Below are 21312 nucleotides of genomic sequence, written 5' to 3'. Positions count from 1 at the left end.
TGGAATCTAAAAAAAAAAAGGTTCTGAAGAACCTAGGGGCAGGACAGGAGTAAAGACGCAGATGTAGAGAGTAGACTTAAGGACATTGGGAGGGGGAAGGGTAAGCTGGGACAAAGTGAGAGAGTAGCACTGACATATATACACTACCAAATGTAAAACAGATAGCTAGTGGGAAGCAGCCCCATAGCACAGGGAGATCAGCTCGGTGCTTTGTGACCACCTAGAGGGGTGGGATAGGGAAGGTGGGAGGGAGACGCAAGACGGAGGGGATATGGGGCTATAAGTATGCGTGTGGCTGATTCACTTTGTTGTACAGCAGAGACTAGCACAACAATGTAAAGCAATTATACTCCAATAAAGATGTTAAAAAAAAAAAAAAAAGAATCTGCCTGCCAATGCAGGGAACACGGGTTCGATCCCTGGTCCGGGAAGATCCCACGTACCGTGGAGCAACTAAGCCCGTGCGCCACAACTACTGAGCCCGCGCTCTAGAGCCCGCAAGCCACAACTGCTGAGCCCGAGTGCCACAATTACTGAAACCAGCGCGCCTAGAGCCCGTGCTACGCAACAAGAAAAGCCACTGCAATGAGAAGCCCACGTACCACAACGAAGAGTAGCCCCCGCTTGCTGCAACTGGAGAAAGCCTGCGCGCAGCAGCGAAAACCCAATGCAGCCAAAAATAAATAAATTAAAAAAATTAAAAGAAAAAAAAAAAGCCGAGGAATTGATTCTCCCCTAGGACTTTCAGGAGGAACACAGCCCTGCCCACTCATTTTAGACTCTGACCTCCAGAACTGTAAGATAATAAACTTGCATTGTTTTAAGCCACTAAGTTTGTGGTAGTATGTTATAGCAAGAACAGGAAATGAATACATGTGTGACCTGAGCTAGTTGCTAAACTTCTCAAGGCCTCAGTTTTCACATCTGTAAAATGGGAATGGCAATAATACCCACTTTAGGATTGCCATGAGGAATACAGGAGGTATGTATGTACACGCATCCTTCAGGGATATTGTGGGTACAGTTCCAGACCGCCACAATAAAGCGAATATTGCAAAAAAGTGAGTCACATGGCTTTCCCAGTGCATGTAAAAGTTGTTTACACTATATTGTAGTCTATTAAGTGGGCAATAGCATTGTATCTAAAAAAGACAACGTACGTACCTTGACTAAAAAATACTTTGCTAAAAATTGCCAAAATAATTACAATAATAACATCAAAGATCACCACTCACAGATTGCCATAACAGATATAATAAAAATGAAAAAGCTTCCAAATGCTGCTGGAAAATGGTACCGATAGACTTGCTCAACTCAAGGTTCCACAAACCTTAAATTTATCAAAAACGCAACATCTGTGAAGTGCAGTAAAGAAAAGTGTGCCTGTATAGCGTCAGGCACAGAGCCTAACATTAGCCAACATGTTTTCCCAGCGAGACCGTAAGCCCCACAAGGACAAGGAGGTGTGTCCACCTGATTTACAGCCGGTCCCAAGGGCCTAGCAGGCCTGGGCCCTGCTCTGGGGGGAAGGGGGGAGGCGAGGCAGCTCCAGGTGCTGTGTCAGGGGCCCCCGGCTCCAAGTTCTGGGGAGAGAGCTCATTTGAGCGACCATAACCATCGTCTCACAAGGGTCACTGTGAGGATTAGAATAGAGAAGGACCCCAAAGGCTGCTGCTGCGCTGCCAGGCACACAGTCGCTGCCCAGGCAAGGGCGGTGGTACAGAAACTTCTCCCTCCCCTCCCCTCCTTTCTTCTTTTTCACCTCCCTCCCTCCAACCTGCCACCATTTTTCTTCTGTCTTTTCTTCATTCATGAAGTCAACAGCGGCTGAGTGTCTGCTGTGTTCCAGGTTGGCTGTCTGATCTATTGAGAAAAAGTGAAAAATCCCTGGAATGAAGAGGCCAAGAGGCCTGTGGCCTCCTCCTTCCGCCGCACCTGCTGAGGTTGGGAGGCAGTAAGTACACCTGCGGGGCACAGGCCCCGCCCTCACCGGAGCTCCGTCAGCACCCCCACGGGCCCTGGGGGACTGGTGGGGGGCGGGGCTGGTTGCCAAGGCCTCAGGTGGTGTGGACCCGGAAGCAGGAAGTAGTCTGTATTCCCAGGACCTAGTACCTGCTTGGCTGGGAGATTTCCAAGGCAGGTGGGGGCCCACGGGTGGGGCTCCTGGGGGGAGTGGGCGGGGAGGGGCTTGCTCAGGCCAGGGCCAGGAGAGAAGTGGAAGCGAGGCTGGGGTAGGGGCTGGGGCCAAGAGGGGTGGTGTGGGAGGGCAGGGATGCGGCAGCCCCAGAGGAGCCCAGGGTTCTGAGGTGGCCCTCTGGGGGGCTGGAGCAGGTGGTACCCAGGACCATCCAGCTGAGATGGCCTCGTTAACGGAGGATGTGGAGCAGGAGCTGAGCGCCACAGCCCAGCAAGTGCTGGGGAAACTGTGGAGCCACCAGCTGTTCCAGTCCAAGTGGGACACCGGTGCCTTCATCATCTTCCTCGTCTTCCTCGGTGAGTGTGGCTTGGCCTCTGGCCCCCGGCAGCCTCCCAGGCCGAGGGCCATATCTGGATACCCACCCTGCCCGCAGGCGTCGTGGCGCTCCTGCTGCTGGCCGTCTGCATCCATTGCTGCTGCTGTGGCTGCTGCCAAAGCCGCTCCTCCAGGTCCCGGAAGGTGAGCCCGGAGCACCAGGGCCAGGCCGAGAAGGTGGCGGTGGGGCGGGCCGGGGACCGAGGAGTGAAGCCACCAGCCCCTCTGTGCCTCTCTTGCAGAAACACTCCGTGGGATTTGATAACCTTGCCCTGGAGCCTTAATGCGGAGAGTCCTTGCTCCCCTGCCTTTGTCCTGCTGGGCAGCAATAACAACGCCTTGTTCAGCCAAAACCTGAGTCTGGAGTGTATTCTGAACCTCCCGTCAGGGTGGGCAGTGTAGGCCCCCACTGCTTCATCCAGATGACCCCTGTGTCCCTCACAGCCTTCAGATGGCATGACTGTCACCAGGAGACCTCGGGTGACGTGCTGCAGCCACCCAGCCGCTGCCCATTCACCATCCCATTCGGCCCCTCGGAGGCCAGGGGTTCAGTCACTGGGTACTCGGCCCAGCTCCTGACTATCAGGGACCCCTGGACAGGTCCCTACTCAGACAGACAGACAGACAGAAGGGCTCCAGGCAAAGTCGGATGGTTTTTATTTCTTGAAGGCCCCGTCAGGGTTGCCAAGCGAACACAGTCAAGGGCACTACAGCTCGTGGTGGGTAGCTTCTGTCCTTCCCTCCCAACTCAGAGCTTAGGGCCACCACCCACCCCTCAGGCTCCAGTGGGAGGGGGTGTGTGGCTGCCCCTTGCCATCCTGGAGGAGCTCGACAGGCTGCGAAGAGGGGAGGAAGGAGAGCCCTGGGCCTGGCCCCAGCCAGAGTCCAAAGGTTCCTGCCTTGGGGGGAAGGCAGGGCTTGGACTATAGGCTACCTCGAAGCCCCGCCTTCCTGACCTCCCCCATTCAAAACAAAAAGCACGCCAGTGGCCAGTGTTCCTTCCTCCCAGTGTGTCCAGTGTTGACAGGCAGGGCAGGGTGAAGAGAGAAATAAATAGGCTGCAGTGCCGAGCTCTGGCCGGCACTTTGTGTGTGTAGGTGTGTGTGTGTGGGGGGGGGTGGGGGTGGGGAACAGGGACTCCTTGGGCAGGGGCCATTCCCAGGGAGACAGGCTCTTGGGTGCTCTGTTCAGAAAGGCCTGTAGCTCCAGTAGCTGGAGAACACGGAGATCTGGGGAAGGAGGGAGATGGGGGGACATGGTGAGTGGTGGTGCTAGGGGATCTGGCCCCTGCTGCACCCTCTGTGACCCAGGCGAGATTTGAAGGTCATCCAAGGGCCATGTGTCAGGAAAAGGATACTGTTGCCAAGCAACACCATGGCCAACGTTTGGGGTGTGCAGAGGGTACGACAGATCTTAAGGTTAGGGGGCGCTTTAGAGATGTGCCGCCCAAAAAAAGAAGGGGCTAAACAACCTGCTGTTTGGCTGGCCTAATCTGCGTGAGGCCCAGCCCGGCCCTGACCCCCCATGTCCCCACCTTATCCTTGAGCTGCTGGCAGAGCTGCAGGGAGACGGTGAAGAAGACGAGGGCGTCGTTCAGCCACGGGATCACACACTCCACCTTGTGCACGTGGCTCACCTCCAGACGCTGTGCACCCCACTCGCTGCGGGGAGATGGGAGTGTCCCTGAGGGCAGTTCAGCCGGCCAGGACCCCATCCCCTGAGTTGCAGATGTGCGAGGGTGCTCCAGGGACCTCTCCCAGGCAGCGTACTTACAACATGGCCCCAGGGCTGTGAAGCACGGCACCTCCGGCTGGGCGGAAGTTCTAGGCAGAAGAACATCAGACTGGATCAGGCCTGGGGCCTGGGGCGGGCAGGGGTGGGGTGGGGGGGGCGGGGTGCTCACCTTGGTGGAATTGGGCTGCAGGGCATGCAGCTGGTACACGGTGAGGCAGAGCTTGTTGAGGTTGATGTAGACGTTGACCAGCAGGTCAGAAGGCAGGGCAGGGGCGAACATCCGCTGTGGGGAGGGGGGCCGGGCAGGCACATCCCACGCCCGCCCCTCCAACCACCCTGGGGGACTCCCAGTCCCCATCCCATGGACTGGGGCTTCCAGAGTCTTCTCAGGTACCCCAGCTAGCTTCCTGCACCACTGGGCTTGGGACCCACTGATCCAGATCAGGGGGGTACATATCTGGGGGATGCAGAATGGAAGCCAAGGACTCCATCCCAGAAAACTGCACATAGGACTCTGTCGACAATTTGGGGCTTGCAGGACCTCCTGGCACCCCTGTGTCCCTCCCGGGTGCGAGCTGGGCCCCTCTGTGGGGACCGCCTCTCCTGGAGCAGGGGCCAGCCTGAGGCACCACTGACCGTAAGCCCGCTGGCAGCGATCTCAGGCAGAGTGAGGGTGGCTGGAGTGGTGAGCCGGTTTCGGGCTCTGGTCAGCTGCAGCATCACGGCATCCATCAGCTGGGAGAAGGGGGCTGGTCATAGCTGCTGTTAGGGCAGCGGGGCCTGGTCCTGATCCCATCCCCCTCCCCACCCCCGTATCAGTAGCAACAAAGTTATGGTAGCTCCTAGCTCCTTCCCTGGAGGGTCACAGTCTCAGGGCCCGAACCCCTGCAGCAGGAGGCTTGTTAAAGATGCAGGTAATTGGGCTCCAGCTGGGGGTCAGGGGCAGGACAGAAGGTTCTACTGCATGGGATCCTGGGTATTGGTCCAATGGGGAACAGAAGATCCCAGAAGTTAGTCCCAGGGGCATGAGGGCGTTGTGGATGAGAGTACAGGCAATGAAGGAGCTTAGAAGAAGGGATCCTAATTCAGCTTGGGTGCAAGGGGCCAGGGAGGGCTTCCTCAAGGAAGAAATGGGATGGCTAAGTTGAGGCCTTATGGTGGACACCAGCCCCATTTTCACAGGTGAGGAAACTGAAGCTCCAAAGGGTTAAGGTCACACAGCTAGGGAACGGTGGAACCATCTGCACTCATCCCCTCCCTTTGCCAAGGAGCAAAGCTTTGGCTCGAACTCAGAGCCCCAGCTTCCACTGCTTCCAGCTATTCATCCAGCTGTTGCCATGGCGCTGGGGTCACATGGCTCCAGGGAAAGGCAGAATTACTGGGTGGAGGCATGGGGGCTGCACATTACACCCCAGAGGGCAGTCACAGTTCTGAGAGAGACCTTAGCCCATCTGGTTTCAAATTTTCATGAGGTCCAGAGAGGATAGGTGAACCACCTGAGGACACACAGCAAGTCAGGGGCAGAGCTAAAGCATGAACTCAGGGCATCTGAGCTTCATCTTGTCCCTCCACAGCACATGAATTCATTTTGTTAATTACAAAAGTTTTTCTGTTGCTGGTACTAAAACCTGTAGCTACTGTTTACCAAGGGCTTACTAGAGACCACTTTACCTGCATCATCACGACTGGCAGTCACTACAGCTTGTCCCCCTTTTACAGGTGAGGCTACTGAGGCACAGAGTGGCTAAGTAAGTGACTTGAGGTTGCACAGCTCATAGTGGGGGCCCTGGGATCAGAGCCCAGGTCTGTTTCTGGAGCCTGGGCTGTGAGCCTTTCAACTGTGGCTGGATGGACATGTATACACTGAGAGGTGAAGGGTCAACCATCGGCTACACCTGAGAATGTGGGGGCAGAGCTTTCCAGGGGCCCAGTCAGAGGTCAGGGAACCTGGCTCTCCCATCCCTGCGGGAAGCTCACCTTGAGGACCTCTGCTCCTGTCCTGAACTGGTAGCTCTCGTCCCGGTTGGCAAGGAGGTAAATGGCTTGGCTCACGTGGTTCCTGGCGTCTTGGATCTAAAAACAGCACCCAATGAGCGGTTAGTGGCCTGGGCCTCGGCAGGGAGAGGAGCCAGCTTCACAGCAGCCACGGTCCCTGGGGGCCCCAGCCTATGGGCCCCCACCCTGAGGGCCTATCCTCCTAGGAGGGGCAGGGTGGGTGCCGCCTGCGGGCCAGGCCCTGGCTGCGTGCTGTGAGTCAGGCTTGGTCCCTGGCCTCATGTGGCTCACTTTCCAAAGGAGGACAGAGGGTAATAGAGTAAAGGCACAAGGTAACAGACTGTGCAACTTGCACAAGGAAACAAACAGGGTGATGAGGGCGGTGAGGGGGAGGCTCCAGGGAAGCGACTCTTGAGCTGATGCTCGTGTGATGAGAAAAGCTGAGGGAGTGGGCTCCAGGCAGAGGAACAAGCCCGAGCAAAGGCCCTGAGGTGGAAACAGCTGGTGACCAGTGAGAGGAGAGAGGGAGGGGGCAGAAGCCAGGCCCAATCACATAGGTGTTGTTAGGAAGCATGGACTTGGTCTCCAAGAGCCAGCGGAAGCCCCTGGAAGCTCTGGGCAGGGAGTGACTTGTTCAGGGCATCCCTGTGGCTCCCGCTGGGCTGGGGGCCTACACATAAGACAGACTAGGAGACCAGGCACTGCCCACCACAGCTGTGCTGCTAGGAAACACCTTCCCAAGCCTGCTGCGGCTGCAGGTCCCCACAGTGGCCAGCCCAGGAGGCCTCAGCGCTGCAAGGGACTGCCCCTGCCTGCCCTTGCGCCCCTGAGCCCTGGCCGGGGAAGGGCCCGGTTACCTGCTGCAGCTTCCACTGCTTGTCCTCCCTGAAGGCAAAGTGCAGCAGCTGGTTGTTCCTGGGCATCTTCAGGTTCACGTCCTGATGGGCAAGAGCGGGATAAGCTGGGCAGAAGGATGCCCTCCTGCTTTTGGCCACTCAGCCCTTGAGCCGGGGGCAGAAACGGGGTGTGTACGGTGGCTCAGGCCACAGCCACTCCATGGGGCAGAGGGCCTCTCAACACCCTGGCCATTTGGGGAGTGAACAGGGAGGTCAGGAAACAGGAACTCAGGCCCAAGAGGAACCACAGAGAAGTGAAAGGGAAAAGAGCCAAGAAAGGGGAAGGCGGCTTTGTCTGGGAGGAGGCGTGTAGTTGTGGGCAAACGGGGAACATGTGTACATGCCAAGGGACGGAACGCCCACCCGAGGAGAGGGACCTTCCCCCAGGCCTTGGCACCTGCCACAGGGTCAAGTGCAGCTGGAGCTCAGATGTTGGCTGATTGCACTTTGATCTGGGGCTAGCCTAATCCTGCCAATGCCCACGCTTCCTGGGGCCCAGAATCCAGGTAGGGCTGGGTAGCGCTGTGTGCAAAGCATTCCTCCCCCCTTCCTGCACCTGTCACTGAAGCCACACACCAATCTCATGAGCGGGTTAGGGAGGGTGTCATTTTACAAACAAGAAAACTGAGGCCCAGAGAGGTCAAGGATCCTGCCCAGAGTCACACAGCTGGCTGGCGGCAGAGCTGGGATAAGCAGGAGGCCCCACGCTTTTCCCCACTGGGTCCTGTGGCAGCATGGGAAGGGGAGAGGGGCCGGGAGACTCACCGCCTGGCTCAGTGCATCCCCTTGCAGAGTCAGCACGCCCTTCACCTGGTCTGTGCTACAACACGTGGGGGTCAGAGAAGCGCCTGCAGCTGCCCCTCCCACCACCCCATCCTCCCAACAGGCTGTCCCTGGCTGTCACAGGATGGTCCAGCCTGTCCCACTGCATACCCTCTGGACGTTGGAGCTGAAATCAGTCTGCAGGGCAAGGCCGTGCCACCTGTCCTAGAGGGTATCCCAAGTGTCCCCCCTCCCCAAGAGCCCACTCCCCAACCCAGCCCAGGCTCACCCACAGCTGCCCAGGATGAAGTTCTCCTGCTTTGTGGGCCCCTCGGTGCCTGAGCCCGGCAGAGTGAAACGGAGAGAGGCCTCCTGCGGGGCAGAGGGGAGTGGGGTAGAGTTCACCCACCCCAGCCTAGCCATGTGTCCAGAAGCCCCACTCCCAGGGCCCCTCCCCCACAGCCTGAGTTTCAGGTCCTACCTGAGCCGATACCTGCTCTTTCCACACTCCCTGGGAGCTTACTGTGTGCCCAACCCGGGAGAGAGAACCGAGAGATACCCTCCCGGCTTGGGTAAGGTTCGGAAGTGGGGAGCAAAGTCAGGGGAGACAGTAGTCATGGCAACCCGCAATTTTGGCTTTACTAGGCACTGCCTGGACATTTTTTTGTGATTCTATGGTCTTTTTTTTTTATCACAACAGCCCTGAGGCCGGTACTAGTATCTTCTTTTTGCAAAGGGAAGGCCCAGAAAGATCGAGTACTTGGCTGAGGTCAAAATGCTGGGTCCAGATCTGAGGTTAAATGTCAATTTCAAAGGAGGCCTTCTCCGACCCCCGGGCTCAATCCAGGCCCGCCGCGCTCACAGGGCTGCTTGTGGATTGGGTAATTATCTGCTACTGCCCCCCGGCTAGACTCTAAGTCCTCTGAAGGCAGGGCCTGGTCTGAACACGGCGCGTCGCGTACACAGTCGGCGCTCGGGCGGCAGCCGCGGGAGGCCGGGGAAGGAGCCGCGCTGGGGGAGGGTAGGGAGGGTGGGCGCCCGCACAGGCCCTCAAGGCGCGTTACCTTGAGGATGTCCTGCAGCTGCCTCAGCACGGCGTGCACCTCGTCATGCAATAGCCAGCGAAACTCCTCCTCCTGCGGGGACAGGCCCGCAGTCAGCCGCCCGGGCCCGCCGCCCCCCGCCCCACCCCGCCCCGCCCGCGCGCCTCACCAGCACCGCCCGCTCCGCCGCCGTCGCTGCCATCACGGTCGCCATCGCCGCCGCTCGCTGCCCAGCGACCATCACCGGCCCGCCGTCCGCTCCCAGCTCAGTCCTCCGTCGCGCCCGGGCCCACCCCCCTCGCCGCCGATTGGCTGCACGGGCGCCCGCCCCGCCTCCAGCTCGCGACACTGTGAACGCCCCGGAACCCGCCCGCTCCGGCTCACCCCGGACACCGCCCTCACCAGCCGCGGGCGCTGAGTACTCCGGAGCCGTATCCATCGCTACTCTCGGGCCGGAGCGCCAGGGCTGCTCGTCCCGCCCCTTCTCGGCCCTGATAGGGCGCCCTGCTCCGTGCGCACTCACCGATTGGCCGGCCCGATAGCTTGCTCTCGCCGCGCCCGGCGATTGGCCGACGGGGCACCTTGTTTCCGCCCGATCTCGCCTCCGGCCCACTAGTTCCGTCGGTCCGAGAGGGACTAACGCGCGGACCCTACAGTCCCATCGCCGTGCAGAAGAGGCCGCCGCTCCGCTCCACGCCTGGCCCCACCCCTCCCACCACCGCACGGCGCTCCATGTCTGGGCGCAGACCACCGCCAAGGTCACAGTTGTGTTACCAAGAAACGTTTTTATTTTGCTTGCAGTAGCTTTTTGTTAATTGCACAAAATCATGTTTTGTTTTTGCCATTTAAACATTATCACACAATCCTATTATGAAAGACAAATGTTCATTAAAAACAAAGCAAAAATAAAAATTCACAACCTTAATTACCTAGATTTGTCATTTAAAGGAGGTTTAAAGGAAAAAAAAAAGGGTGGTGGAGGAGGGGCTTTCTTACAAACTTTTTCACAAGTGTCACATTTTCTCCTTAAAAGGGAAGGATTTCAAAACAAAGGTGAAATAGCTTAAACAAATATTCATAAAAAGGAACTTTACAGAATTGTCAACAATATTAAGACAACATTGACTAACCAGTTTCATTACAGCATCTTCCCCCACCCCCACCCCCCCGTGTCCGACTAGGACTAGAACAGGCTTTGTGTTCAGACAGAATTCAAAATCCCAGTGAAATTAACAACTGTGCCAAAAACCACGGGCATCTCCCCTGCCTTCCACCCATGTCTTCTGAGATCCCCTGACCTGGGTTCTGATCAGTGGAAAAGGGCCAAGCCTGTGAGGGGGAGGGGCCCCACAACAGCGTGGGCACCTCGTTATGTTTATCATCACATATTCACTATAATTGCTGACCTTTTGCAGTGTGACTTTGGAAAATCCAACCCATGCAGAGGGAGAAAACACTGACATCCTTTAGGTAACTTCTCCTTGTTCTTATGCCACATTCTAAGCCCCTCTGGTCCCCTATCCAAGGAGAAATGCTAGTGTCTCGAGGATGTCTTAGATCTGCCTCTTGAGGGTCAGGTAGCTCTGGTTCAGTCAGGCCTAGTTCTCCTCTTCCCTCCCGACAGACCCCAGGACCCTGAAAGCACCGAAAACCAAGCTGCTGGCTTAAGTGCAGACACTCATTCCTGTTTCAAGAGCTGAGCCTAAGAAATGGTCATCGTTGGTCAGGTTGGGTCTGGACCAAAGAAGGAAGAGACAGAAAGCAATACTGTCTCCATGAGAGGAAAAGGGGGAGGGAAGGAGAATGGAGAGAGGTGGGCATGCAGGGGACTTGTGCAGGGATGGGCTGGAGAAGGTGGGACTGCTGTGAGGGGATGTGGGTCAGAATGGCTCTTCAGAACCAGGTGAAGGGTCTGTGGCATAACGGAAACAGGAAGGAACCCCATACTCCTTCCCTCTTCAATCCTCAGTGGTGACCCTCAGGACCCCCTTCCCAAGGACTGGAATGCAAATCCAAATACTACAACAGCCTGGTGAGGAGTGAGCACCCTTACACCAAAGCAAGGAAGTCTGATCCCAGCCCAGGCTCCACAGTCGCGGTGACTTCTGGGCAGGTGCTGAACAGCAGCGAGGAGAGAGGGCTTCTATGAAGCTCACCTAGGGGCAGGCTGTTTGCTGCTTTCCCTGGAAAGCCAGAGCCCTGTCTTCGCTTGACTCTGCCAATCCCTTTTCAGCTCACAAAGGCATTTATGGAGAGTTGGTTGCACATTGGTAGCTTAAACATGACAATCCTCATCAGCTGGTCACCTGAGGTGGGAGGGCCCATGGGACCCTCCATTTACAGTCTGCTGGCTCATCTTGGCCCAGAGCCTCTCCCTGCGTGGGATCCAGTGGGGGACAGTGGACAGAACCACAGCCTCTTCGTTGTGAGGGAAGCAGTGGGAAAGCTTCCACTTCTCACTGCTGATTCTAGTTCCTCAACTGGAAGGGGTTTGAGATAAGACAGCTTGGAAGAAGGGAAAAAAAAAAAAAAAAGCCAGGCAGCAGTTTCTGGGCAGCTTCTATCCTGGGGCGAGAGCCAGTATGGTGGGTTTTGTGTGTATGTGTGTGTGTGTGTGTGTGTGTGTTTGTGTGTGTGAACACACAGCCACCTAGTCCAAGGCCGGTGCCCAGCTCAAGAGCTTTCCCACAGGCCAATCCTGCTGACACCCCTCCCCTCTCCAGGACCTCCAGGGGAGGAGCGATGCTGTGTGCTGTGCTGATGGCAAGTCTCAAAGTCTGTAAAAAAGAAGATGGAGACAGGTGGACTGGTCCAGAGTTAAGTCCCAGGACCCCAACTCCATGTGAGGAAGAGGGGGTCAGAGGGAAGATGGGGGGTGGGGGTGGGGTCAAGGGCTTAGTGTATATAGGCTCGGTACACGGCAGACATGTCATTGTCAGACTGGTCCAGTGCCTTGGCTCTTTTGTACACCTGGAAAAAAATGACATGGGCTTAGTCTGGCCACAAAGCTGACTTAGAGACACAGATCTGCTTCCGAGAGGCAGTCCTCGATGTGGTTAGGTAGGTAGGTTCTGGAGTCTAGGCTGTCTGGGTGTGACTCCTGGATTCTCCACTGACTGGCCTAACTTTGGACAAAGTGCCTCAGTTTCTCTGTGCCTTCACTACTGCTTCTTGACTTTATGGAGAAGGTAACAGGGTTATTGTGAGGATTAATGGAGTGAGGAATGTAAAGTGCTCAGAGGCAGGGCTCAGCATTGTTAGTAGTTATAATCATGTTCCTTCCTGCCCCAAGGACTTCCCATGTTATTCTCTGGGCCACTGTCCCTGTCCTTCCCTCAGCATTGGCTGGCTCCTTCCCAATCAGCTCCAAGGCCTTTCCTGACCATCCCATCTGAAGCAGCGGCTACACCACTTTACCCAGCCACCTCCATCCCTTTACTCTGTTCCACTTTATTCATAATTCTAACCTTCTGCAATTCTTACTTGTTGAAACATTTATGTGCTTACTTTGTGCCTCCTTCCATTAAAATGTAAGCTCTACAAGGAAAAGAAGGGGCTGCACCCTGTGTCCCCAGAGCCTAGAATGGTGCTTGGCAATTAACAGCCACCCCAAAGGAACTAGATGAATATGAAAGAGTGTGAGAAAAATTAAAAAGCCATCGTTCAACAAGGGCAGCACAACATCCAGTCATGTTGAAAAAGTGCAGCTGGACACAGGTTCCTCTCACACAGTTGGCCGGCTGCATTTTTTTCTTTTTCTAAACATGATGTCCACTACAGCTCAGGTGTAGCTGTCAACTCAGAATGAAGACTAAATAAAGACCTTTTGAGATAAAAGAGAACTTAATCATTGCCAGCAAACCTGCATTCAGGAAATGCTAAAGCAAGTTCTTCCAGCTGAAAGGAACACAATACCAGAGAGAAATTCTTCAGAAAGGAAAAGAAAGCACTGGAAATGGTAAATTAGAGAAATATGAACTTATTTTTTCTCTTAATTTCTTTAAAATACATATGACTACTTAAAGCAAGACATTCTGACAACGGTGGGTTTAAAACAAAGACAAATGTAACACATAGGACATTTGTACCCTAAAGCAGGGGTTCTCAACCTGGGGTCATTTTGCTCCCCACCTGGAGTGACATTTGGTAATGTCTGGAGACACCTTCTATGAACTGAGGGGGTGCAACCGGCATCTAGTGGGTAGAGGACAGGAATGCTGCTAAACATCCTGCAATGCACCGGACAGCACCCACATCAAAATGTCAATAGCGCCCAGGTTGAGAAACCCTGCCTTAAAGGATGAGGGAGGGAGAGGTAAATGGATCTACATTTTATGTAAAGAGGTCTAATCTAGGATGTGAAATTAAGGATGCGTATAGCAATCCTTAGAGCAAAGACAAAAGAAAAATGATGCACTGTTAAAAAGCCAATAGATAAAATGGAATTTTTAAAAAATATATTTATTTATTTATTTGGCTGCGCTGGGTCTTAGTTGTGGCGCACAGGATCTCGGGATCTTCGTTGCGACATGTGGGATCTAGTTCCCTGACCAGGGATTGAACCCGGGCCTCCTGCATTGGGAGGGCGGGGTCTTAACCACTGGACCGCAAGGGAAGTCCCGATAAAATGGAATTCTAAAATATATTCAAATATCCCAAAAAAAGGATATCCCAAAAGAAAGGAGGAACAAACAAAAGCCAGAGGGGACAAATGGCAATCAAATGATAAAAGAGTAGCTCTAAATCCAACCACATATCAATAGACTTCAAGACAAAGACTAAATGTTAATGGACCAGTTAACCTCAAGATCCTGAACTCCAAACAGTGGCCAGAAAGTGCCGTGCTCCATCAAGAAATTAACCAAAATGTCTGTTTCCAAGCCAACGAATCCTGTAGTCAGGGGAGAGGCAAGTGGAAATCACCTCACAGAGAAGTGCTCCCAACACAAGCCACCATGGAACCCTTCAGAAGTAACCACAGTTACAAACTCAACGAAAAATTATATAACACATGAGGAATTCCACTGCCAAGAGAGAACCTGAATGTAAGAAAGGAGGAACCTGAAATTGTACTGCAAACTGGGAAGTGAAACAAGTACTCTGAGATGTTCAGACACACGAAGGAAGGACAGAGACACAGAATTCAAGGACAGAAGATTATAAACTATGAAAAGGCAGGTCTGAAAAGAACAGTACTGTGTATTTTTTATTTATTTATTTTTGGCTGCGTTGTGTGGCTTGCGGGATCTTAGTTCCCCAGCCAGGGATGGAACCTGGGCCTCCAGCAGTGGAAGCAAGGAGTCCTAACCACTGGACAGCCAGGGAATTCCCCAGTACTGTGTATTTTTACTTCTTCTTTGTCTCTATAGAACAAGCCACTTGAGACCTCTATTTAACCTGAATAAAAATGCATATAGCTTATAGCACTTGGAAGACAGAGTCTCTAAAATAAATGAATCTGTGTGATTCATGTATGTATGTGTTTCACAAAATGTAGTTTTTTAAAAATTTATTTTATTATTTTATTTTTTGGCTGCGTTGGGTCTTCGTTGCTGTGTGCAGGCTCTTCTCTGGTTGCGGCGAGCGGGGGCTACTCTTTCTTGCGGTGCGCGGGCTTCTCATTGCGGTGGCTTCTCTTGTTGCAGAGCACGGGCTCTAGGCGTGCGGGCTTCAGTAGTTGTGGCTCGCGGGCTCTAGAGCACAGGCTCAGTAGTTGTGGCACACGGGCTTAGAGGCTCCGCGGTATGTGGGATCTTCCCGGACCAGGGCTCGAACCCGTGCCCCCCGCATTGGCAGGCAGATTCTTAAAAACTGCACCACCAGGGAAGCCCAAAATGTAGTTTTTATTGTAATTCTATGGTAAAGACAAATATTGCTCAGCTGTTTTTTTTTCTTAAGCTTATACTTCTATCAGATTGAGATAAGAAAACTGAACTTCTAAAAAACTGTTTCCAAAAAGTACCTATGTAGGTGCTTAATAAACGTCATTCAAAAAAAATGTTAAGGACTAAACAACCCAATTAATAGGCAGACACTGTCAGAATGGATAAAAATGCAAGCCCCAATTATAGACTGTCTACAACAGACACAATTTTAAAACAAAGGTTGAAAGTAAATGGATGGAAAAAAATACATCACATGGAAACCGTAAGCATGAGAAGACTACAGCAGCCATATGAAAATCAGACAACAGACTTCAAGACAAAGATCAAGATGGACATTTCTTAATAACGAAAGAGCAAATTCATCAGGAAGACATAACAATCATAAACGGCTAAGAGCCCAATAACAAAGACATCAAGCAGAATAGACAGAATTAAAGGGAGAAACAGATGATCCCACAATCACAGCTGGAGATTTTAACATCCCTTTCTTAGCAATTGAAAGAACTAGAGAAAAAGGTCAGTAAAGATAATCTAAAAAAATACTACCAACCATCTCGACCTAACTGATATGTGCAGAACACAGCACCCAACTGCAGAACACGCAGTCTTCTTAAGTGAACATGGCACACCCACCAAGGCAGATCATGTGCTGAGCCACAAAACAAGTCTGAATCAATGCAAACAGTTAAAAGCCATATGTAGTATATTTTTTTGGATCACAGAGATACATTAGAAATCAATAACCATTAGGTATCTAGGAAACCCTTCAGGGTTTTTATTTGTATTTGACAAATAATCCACAGGTCAAAGAAGAACTCCCAGGAAAGTAAGCATGGCTCGGAGGAAACATACTTAGGAAAGGTCTAAAATCAACCACCTAAGATTCCACCTTGAGAGGTTAGACACAGAGCCAAGCCAAGCCAAAGTAAGCAGAGGGAGGAGTGCAAGGGAAACAAAGGAGGGCTGCTGGGACTAGCACCGAGGCTTCCTGCTGTTACCTCATTGGCTGCAGCTGCCATAGGAGTCGGATGGTTGACGGCATCACCCAGCGCAATGGCTAGACGGAGATCCTTCTGTATGTATTTCAGGTAGAAATCAGGCTTAAAGTTTCCTTGCAGGATATCTGAGGAGGGAAAGTCATTCATCAGAAGAACTGAAAGGATCCTAAATAAGAAACCACCTGGAGTCCTGTCAGAGGTCAATACCTAGCATTTCCTCCCCCTCGGACACCCAAGAGACAAGTTCCCAGCCTGTAGCCCCAAATCCTATCTACCATGTCTCTGGATGCTCTCTGACTGCGGGCCTGGACTGACTGGAGTGGGTGCATCATTCACACACAATGAGTCCCTGAAGAAGACACTGTTCTGTGACATCTGCCTGACCCAGTTCCCAGCTTCAACCAAAACTACAACACAAAAAGAGAGGCCAAAGGCAACTTACTTTGGCACTTCTGGTCCAGGAAGATGCTGGCCAACTGTCCCTGATTGAGGATGTCCAAGAGTGTCTGCTGGGACTGGCCTGTCACTTGGGCCAGGGTGAGCCCCTCAGCGATGGTGGCCATGAAGCTCCCCTGGACCATGTTCACGATCAGCATCATCTTAGCTGCGTTGCCAACCTCACCTGCCCAGGGCAAAGCATCGTGGTCACGTCCCAAGAATCCCGTGGGGAGGGACTTTCTGCCCACCCTCACCCCTGCTTGGACCCACCTCTACACCCAGAGGAGGCCCCATTCACCTGCCCCTGACAGAACTGGCTCTGACCCTTCTGGCTCTTCCTCCTTCCAGGCACTGACTGTGCAAGTCAAAGGAAACCTTCCCACGGGGGCCCCAGGCAGAGAGGCCGTGCGGGACTGACGGTGTCATCAGGGTGGTCTAGAGGGGATGTGGCCCACCCAGCATCCAGGCCTGAAGTGGCCCGACAGGTGGGCAGGCATGTTACCTAGAAAGAAGGAGGTCTTCCCCATTGCCTGGAAGCAGCTGCTGCAGTCCTCATATAAGCCCCTGTCTCCGGCCGCTAAGATCACCAACATCCCATCATTAGATAGCTGCTGATTCCCTGAGACCGGGGCTTCCAGAAAGCGGCCCCCCCTGGACACAATCACCTGGAAAGGAAAGTCACAGCTTCTGGAGACCTTGCCTCTCACGAAGGTCTTGGGCAGGAAGCAAGGAGCATACTGGGGCAGGAGCACTTGACCCTCCACGCCGAGGCCCCAAAGCTGACGCCCGTACCAAGGTGCTGGACTGACACTGGGAGGGTCAGCAGACTGTCCTCCACCAGGTGCCTGAATCACATGCGGTAGACAGAGAGAAGCTGGGGTGTCCTCACAGGCTCCCATTTACTCGGAGTTTCTCACAAAGACCAAAGACTACAACCAACGTTGACAACGCCAATGGCGTGGTCGACCACACTTCCTACAGACACTGTCCTACCTTGATTTCAGCCACCCTTAGAAGGCACATGGGCCACAAATCACCACCCCCTCACTTGGGCCCAGTGGCTCAGCGTGGTGGAATACTCTGCTAGTATCTGTAGAAAGCTGCTTAAATCAAAAAGGCCCTGCTGGCAGCCTAGATTGCTTCTGAGAGGCTGGCAGCTATAGGACCTGATGCCCATCCCAGCCAGGAAACAAGTCTCCTTTCACAGCCACTCAGACTAGCTGTAGATTTGAAGGCAGAGAGTGAAGACAGGCTAGTCCCAAAGTCTCTGGCTTTGGCTCTAGAGTAACTAAGTTGCCCACACTTCGGCATGGTTAGCCTGGGTCTTGGGCTCCAACTGAAAGGATGCTGGAGGGCCAGCCCGAATGAGGCCACTACCTGGGCCAGCTCGGTGACTGTGTCAGCATCCACTGTTGACATGTCCACGTAGCACTTCCCGGGGCGGATCCCTTGCAGCACACCACTGGGGCCCAGCACCAGCTGTGGGGACACAAGGGAGAAGCAATAGCCCAGGCTCCCAGCCAGACACCCAGGAGCCCCTTAGACCTAAGGTCAGTGTCCTGTTGATTTTTTGGCTCATTTCCCAAATAGAAGCTAAATATTAAGGCTCAAAAGGGAAGAGCATGTAAATAAGCAAGGGAAAGAGGAGAATTTATGGTATGCTCCCATTTATCTTCAAAAAGAACATGTGTTTCTTTTTATTAAAAACCTCCCATTGAAAAGATGGAACCTCAGTATTTATTTTTTTTGGCTTCTTTGGATTTACTTGGATTAGTCCAGTCATGAGTTAACAAGATGACTACTGCACTTGAACTTTTAAAGCATACAAATACAGCGATAGCTAAACATAGGAACTTGTCACATGGACCACAGGCACACCAAAGCTTCCAGCTCAACAGGAATACATGAGCCTATGAGGAACCATTTCACGTTTCAGCACAGACCTCAGGGACCCTAGTCAGTTTCATTCTTTGTTCTGAATTAAAGGAAGTCTGTATTCAATCCATGCAAACACCCTTCACAATGGGAGATGGCCCCCAAATAGGAAATCCACCGCCCACCCCTCCCCCAATGCAGACACTCACTCAGTGCTCAGGGGAGAAGGGGAGGAGGCCAGCCAGTTTTCCCAGCCACAACCTGAGACGCTGAGGGGAGGGAGGGGATCCTTACGTCCTTGGCTGCCTTTGGATCCGACACGCAGGCAAACGTGATGTCACAAGTTGAAACGACTTCAGCGGGGGTTCTTCCTAGGCGGGCCCCCTCCTGGATGAACAAATCACACTGCAAAAGTCACAGATCCTAATGTGAGCTGCAGGCAGTGCACAACACACACACCAGCCAGGCCAGAGATGCAGTGCCCAGTCCTCCTGAGTGGCCTTCCAAGGCAGGAGGCTGAGACTGTGAGCCAGGGACCCCAGCGGGTAGTCTGACTGCTCAGGGAAGTGGACGGGAGCCGCTAAAGCACAGTCTTGTGTTTTTTTTTTTTTTGGCCGTGCTCATGTGAGATCTTAGTTCCCTGACCAGGGATTGAACCCGCGCCCCTGCAGTGGAAGCGCAGAGTCTTAACCACTGGACTGCCAGGGAAGTCCCCAGTCTTGCCTAGGAGGATGTTCCATGTTCTACTTCACAGGAAGCACAAAACAAACGTCTGCTGAAGGTTTCCTGAATGAAGAACAGGATGTGAATAGTACTTGTCTGCAGCTCTTTGTGGCTGTCGCTATCTTGGCTGTGGTGAAATCTACACAGTGCCCTGTGAGCTGGGGAAGCAGGGTTGGGGCTAACAGGTTGCCATTCCTTACTGAATTGTTTCTGGGGGCGGTCTATAAGCACTAACTTTTCTTTTCTGAAAATTAAAATCACCCAGAACATCTCATAACAAAAATACATCATTAACATTTTGCTGTATTTCCTTTTTCTAAAGGCATTAAAAAAAGTATTTAGAATAATTTGGACCTATTATTTTGCATCTAACTTTTAATATTTTATATGATTACATCTATCAATATTATAGACTTTCATAATTACTGTTTATAATGCATGGCTGCAGGATACTCCACTGAGAGATATACCTGAATTTACCTAATGGCTCTCCTGCAGTTCAATATCTGGCCTGATTTTAATTATAAATGACCCCAACAAATATACATCTCTTCTATTTTTTGAATTTAGATCTCTGTAAGTAGAATATAACAGGCTCCGAAAATGGTTTTAAAAAATGTAGACAAATGGCTTTCGAATAGGGCTGTGTCCATTTATAATGATCTCTGGCAAAGTCTCAAATCACCAACACAGAGCACATTTTTTAAAAACAGCAAATAAGTACACATAAATACATTAAGAATTTGTCCTACTAGATGATTTAACAAGACAAAAATGGCAACTTTCTGCTTGATATATTTTGATTACTCCTGATTACTGAATCTCTTTAATACCTCTGTTTATTCATTGTTTCCTCTTTGTGAGCTACTTAAAAATCTTTAAATCATTATTACTATACTATTTCTTTAACAAGAAATTCCACTCCTGGTTTTATACCTAAAGAAAACAAAAACACTAAGTCGAAAAGATACACACACCCCAAATGTTCATAGCAGCATGACAACAGCCAAAATATGGAAGCAACCTAAGTGTCCATCAACAGATGAATGAATAAAGAAGATGTGGTACAAACCGCTTTGCAGGGCAGAAGTTGAGACACAGATGTAGAGAACAAACGTATGGACACCAACGGGGGAAAACCGCGGTGGGGTGGGGATGGTGGTGTGCTGAATTGGGTGATTGGGATTGACATGTATACACTGATGTGTATAAAACTGATGACTGATTAAAAAAAAAAAAAAGGATGTGGTACACACAGAGACACACACATAGAGGAGTATTAGTCAGCCATAAAAAGAATGAAATCCTGCCATTTGCAACAACATGGGTGGACCTAGAGGGTATTATTATGCTTAGCGAAATAAGTCAGAGAAAGACAAATACGCTACACTATCACTTATATGTGCAACCTAAAAAACAAACAAATAAATGAATATAAATAAAAGAAACAAGACTCATAGAACAAACTAGTGGTTACCAGTGAGGAGAGGGAATTGGAGAGGGGCAAAATAGGAGTAGGGGACAGTACAAACTGCTATATATAAACTAAATAAGCTACAAGGATATATTGTGCAGCACAGAAAAATATAGCCATCATTTTATAATAACTTAAATGAAATATAACCCATAAAAATACTGAATCACTATGCTGTACACCTGAAACTAATGTACTAATGTAAATCAACTATACTTCAAAAAAACCAAAACCAAACAAACAAAACCCCCAAACCCCCCCCACAAAAACTAGGGAAAGGGCTTCCCTGGTGGCGCAGTGGTTGAGAATCTGCCTGCCAATGCAGGGGACACGGGTTCGAGCCCTGGTCTGGGAAGATCCCACATGCCGCGGAGCAACTGGGCCCGTGAGCCACAACTACTGAGCCTGCGCGTCTGGAGCCTGTGCTCCACAACAAGAGAGGCCGCAACAGTGAGAGGCCCGCGCACCGCGATGAAGAGTGGCCCCCACTTGCCACAGCTGGAGAAAGCCCATGCACAGAAACGAAGACCCAGCACAGCCAAAAATAATAAATAAATAAATAAAATAAAAAAATTAAAAAAAACTACACAAAAATTGTTAGGGTAGTGGGAAATTTTTAGAAATAAAAAATTTTTAAATTCCAAAAAACAAAAAATAAACTAGTTGGCGTACCTTTCATTTTTGTTGTTGTTGTTGTTGTTGTGAGGAGTATTATCAAAAACTATTCATGGGGGTGCTGGGATGAATTAGGAGAATGGGACTGACATATATACACTACTATGTATAAAACAAACAGCTAATAAGAACCTACTGTATAGCACAGGGAACTATACTCAATGCTCTGTGGTGACCTAAATGGGAAAGAAATCCAAAAATAGAGGATATATGTATACGTACAGCTAATTCACTTTGCTGTACAGCAGAAACTAATACAACATTGTAAAACAACTATACTCCAATAAAAATTAATTAAAAAA

At 51.6% G+C, this 21312-nt stretch overlaps 3 protein-coding genes across 10 annotated transcripts in view; 1 reads left to right on the top strand and 2 right to left on the bottom strand.

The window, feature by feature from the left end:
* The first annotated feature begins 2357 nt into the window (after positions 1 to 2357).
* Positions 2358 to 2838, top strand: SMIM22 (small integral membrane protein 22). Its single transcript, XM_007181514.2, has 3 exons — positions 2358 to 2493; positions 2571 to 2656; positions 2755 to 2838. Exons 1-3 carry the CDS (start codon positions 2358 to 2360, stop codon positions 2794 to 2796), a joined length of 264 nt encoding a protein of 87 aa, XP_007181576.2. The 3' UTR covers positions 2797 to 2838.
* A 308-nt stretch (positions 2839 to 3146) lies between these two features.
* On the bottom strand, positions 3147 to 9265 carry ROGDI (rogdi atypical leucine zipper). Its single transcript, XM_057530021.1, has 11 exons — positions 9112 to 9265; positions 8964 to 9035; positions 8189 to 8271; positions 7903 to 7957; positions 7099 to 7179; positions 6224 to 6319; positions 4883 to 4981; positions 4416 to 4529; positions 4286 to 4335; positions 4047 to 4173; positions 3147 to 3741 (listed from the first exon to the last, which is right to left on the bottom strand). The coding sequence occupies exons 1-11, from the start codon at positions 9181 to 9183 to the stop codon at positions 3700 to 3702; spliced, it is 891 nt and encodes a 296-aa protein (XP_057386004.1). The 5' UTR covers positions 9184 to 9265; the 3' UTR covers positions 3147 to 3699.
* Positions 9266 to 9707: 442 nt separating this feature from the next.
* The window catches only part of GLYR1 (glyoxylate reductase 1 homolog), a 36426-nt gene continuing 24821 nt past the window's right edge, over positions 9708 to 21312 (bottom strand). For 2 of the 8 annotated variants that reach the window (XM_057529049.1, XM_057529054.1), the window contains 5 exons: positions 18433 to 18543; positions 17641 to 17742; positions 16766 to 16928; positions 16268 to 16447; positions 15508 to 15950 (listed from right to left, as the gene is read on the bottom strand). In XM_057529049.1, the coding sequence (XP_057385032.1) occupies positions 15697 to 15950; positions 16268 to 16447; positions 16766 to 16928; positions 17641 to 17742; positions 18433 to 18543 (810 nt within the window). In that variant the 3' untranslated portion in view covers positions 15508 to 15696. Of the gene's footprint in view, positions 11913 to 14298; positions 14797 to 15507; positions 15951 to 16267; positions 16448 to 16765; positions 16929 to 17640; positions 17743 to 18432; positions 18544 to 21312 lie in introns of those variants that run through there. The other 6 variants (XM_028166336.2, XM_057529047.1, XM_057529050.1 and 3 more) reach the window with 6 other exon arrangements.

Source organism: Balaenoptera acutorostrata, chromosome 15 (genome assembly GCF_949987535.1).
Source record: "Balaenoptera acutorostrata chromosome 15, mBalAcu1.1, whole genome shotgun sequence".
Lineage (NCBI taxonomy): Eukaryota > Metazoa > Chordata > Mammalia > Artiodactyla > Balaenopteridae > Balaenoptera > Balaenoptera acutorostrata.
Note: the sequence above shows the minus strand (reverse complement) of the source record. Positions and strands in the feature narration are given on the sequence as shown.

Coding starts and splice junctions, on each gene's coding strand:
- ROGDI (XM_057530021.1), bottom strand. CDS start 9,183: ATGGTCGCTGGGCAGCGAGCGGCGGCGATGGCGACCGTGATGGCAGCG. Junction 4,174..4,285: donor CACAGCCCTGGGGCCATGTT/GTAAGTACGCTG, acceptor ATCTCCCCGCAG/CGAGTGGGGTGCACAGCGTC. Junction 3,742..4,046: donor GCCAGCAGCTCAAGGATAAG/GTGGGGACATGG, acceptor CTCCTTCCCCAG/ATCTCCGTGTTCTCCAGCTA.
- SMIM22 (XM_007181514.2), top strand. CDS start 2,358: ATGGCCTCGTTAACGGAGGATGTGGAGCAGGAGCTGAGCGCCACAGCC. Junction 2,494..2,570: donor CATCTTCCTCGTCTTCCTCG/GTGAGTGTGGCT, acceptor CCCTGCCCGCAG/GCGTCGTGGCGCTCCTGCTG. Junction 2,657..2,754: donor GCTCCTCCAGGTCCCGGAAG/GTGAGCCCGGAG, acceptor CCTCTCTTGCAG/AAACACTCCGTGGGATTTGA.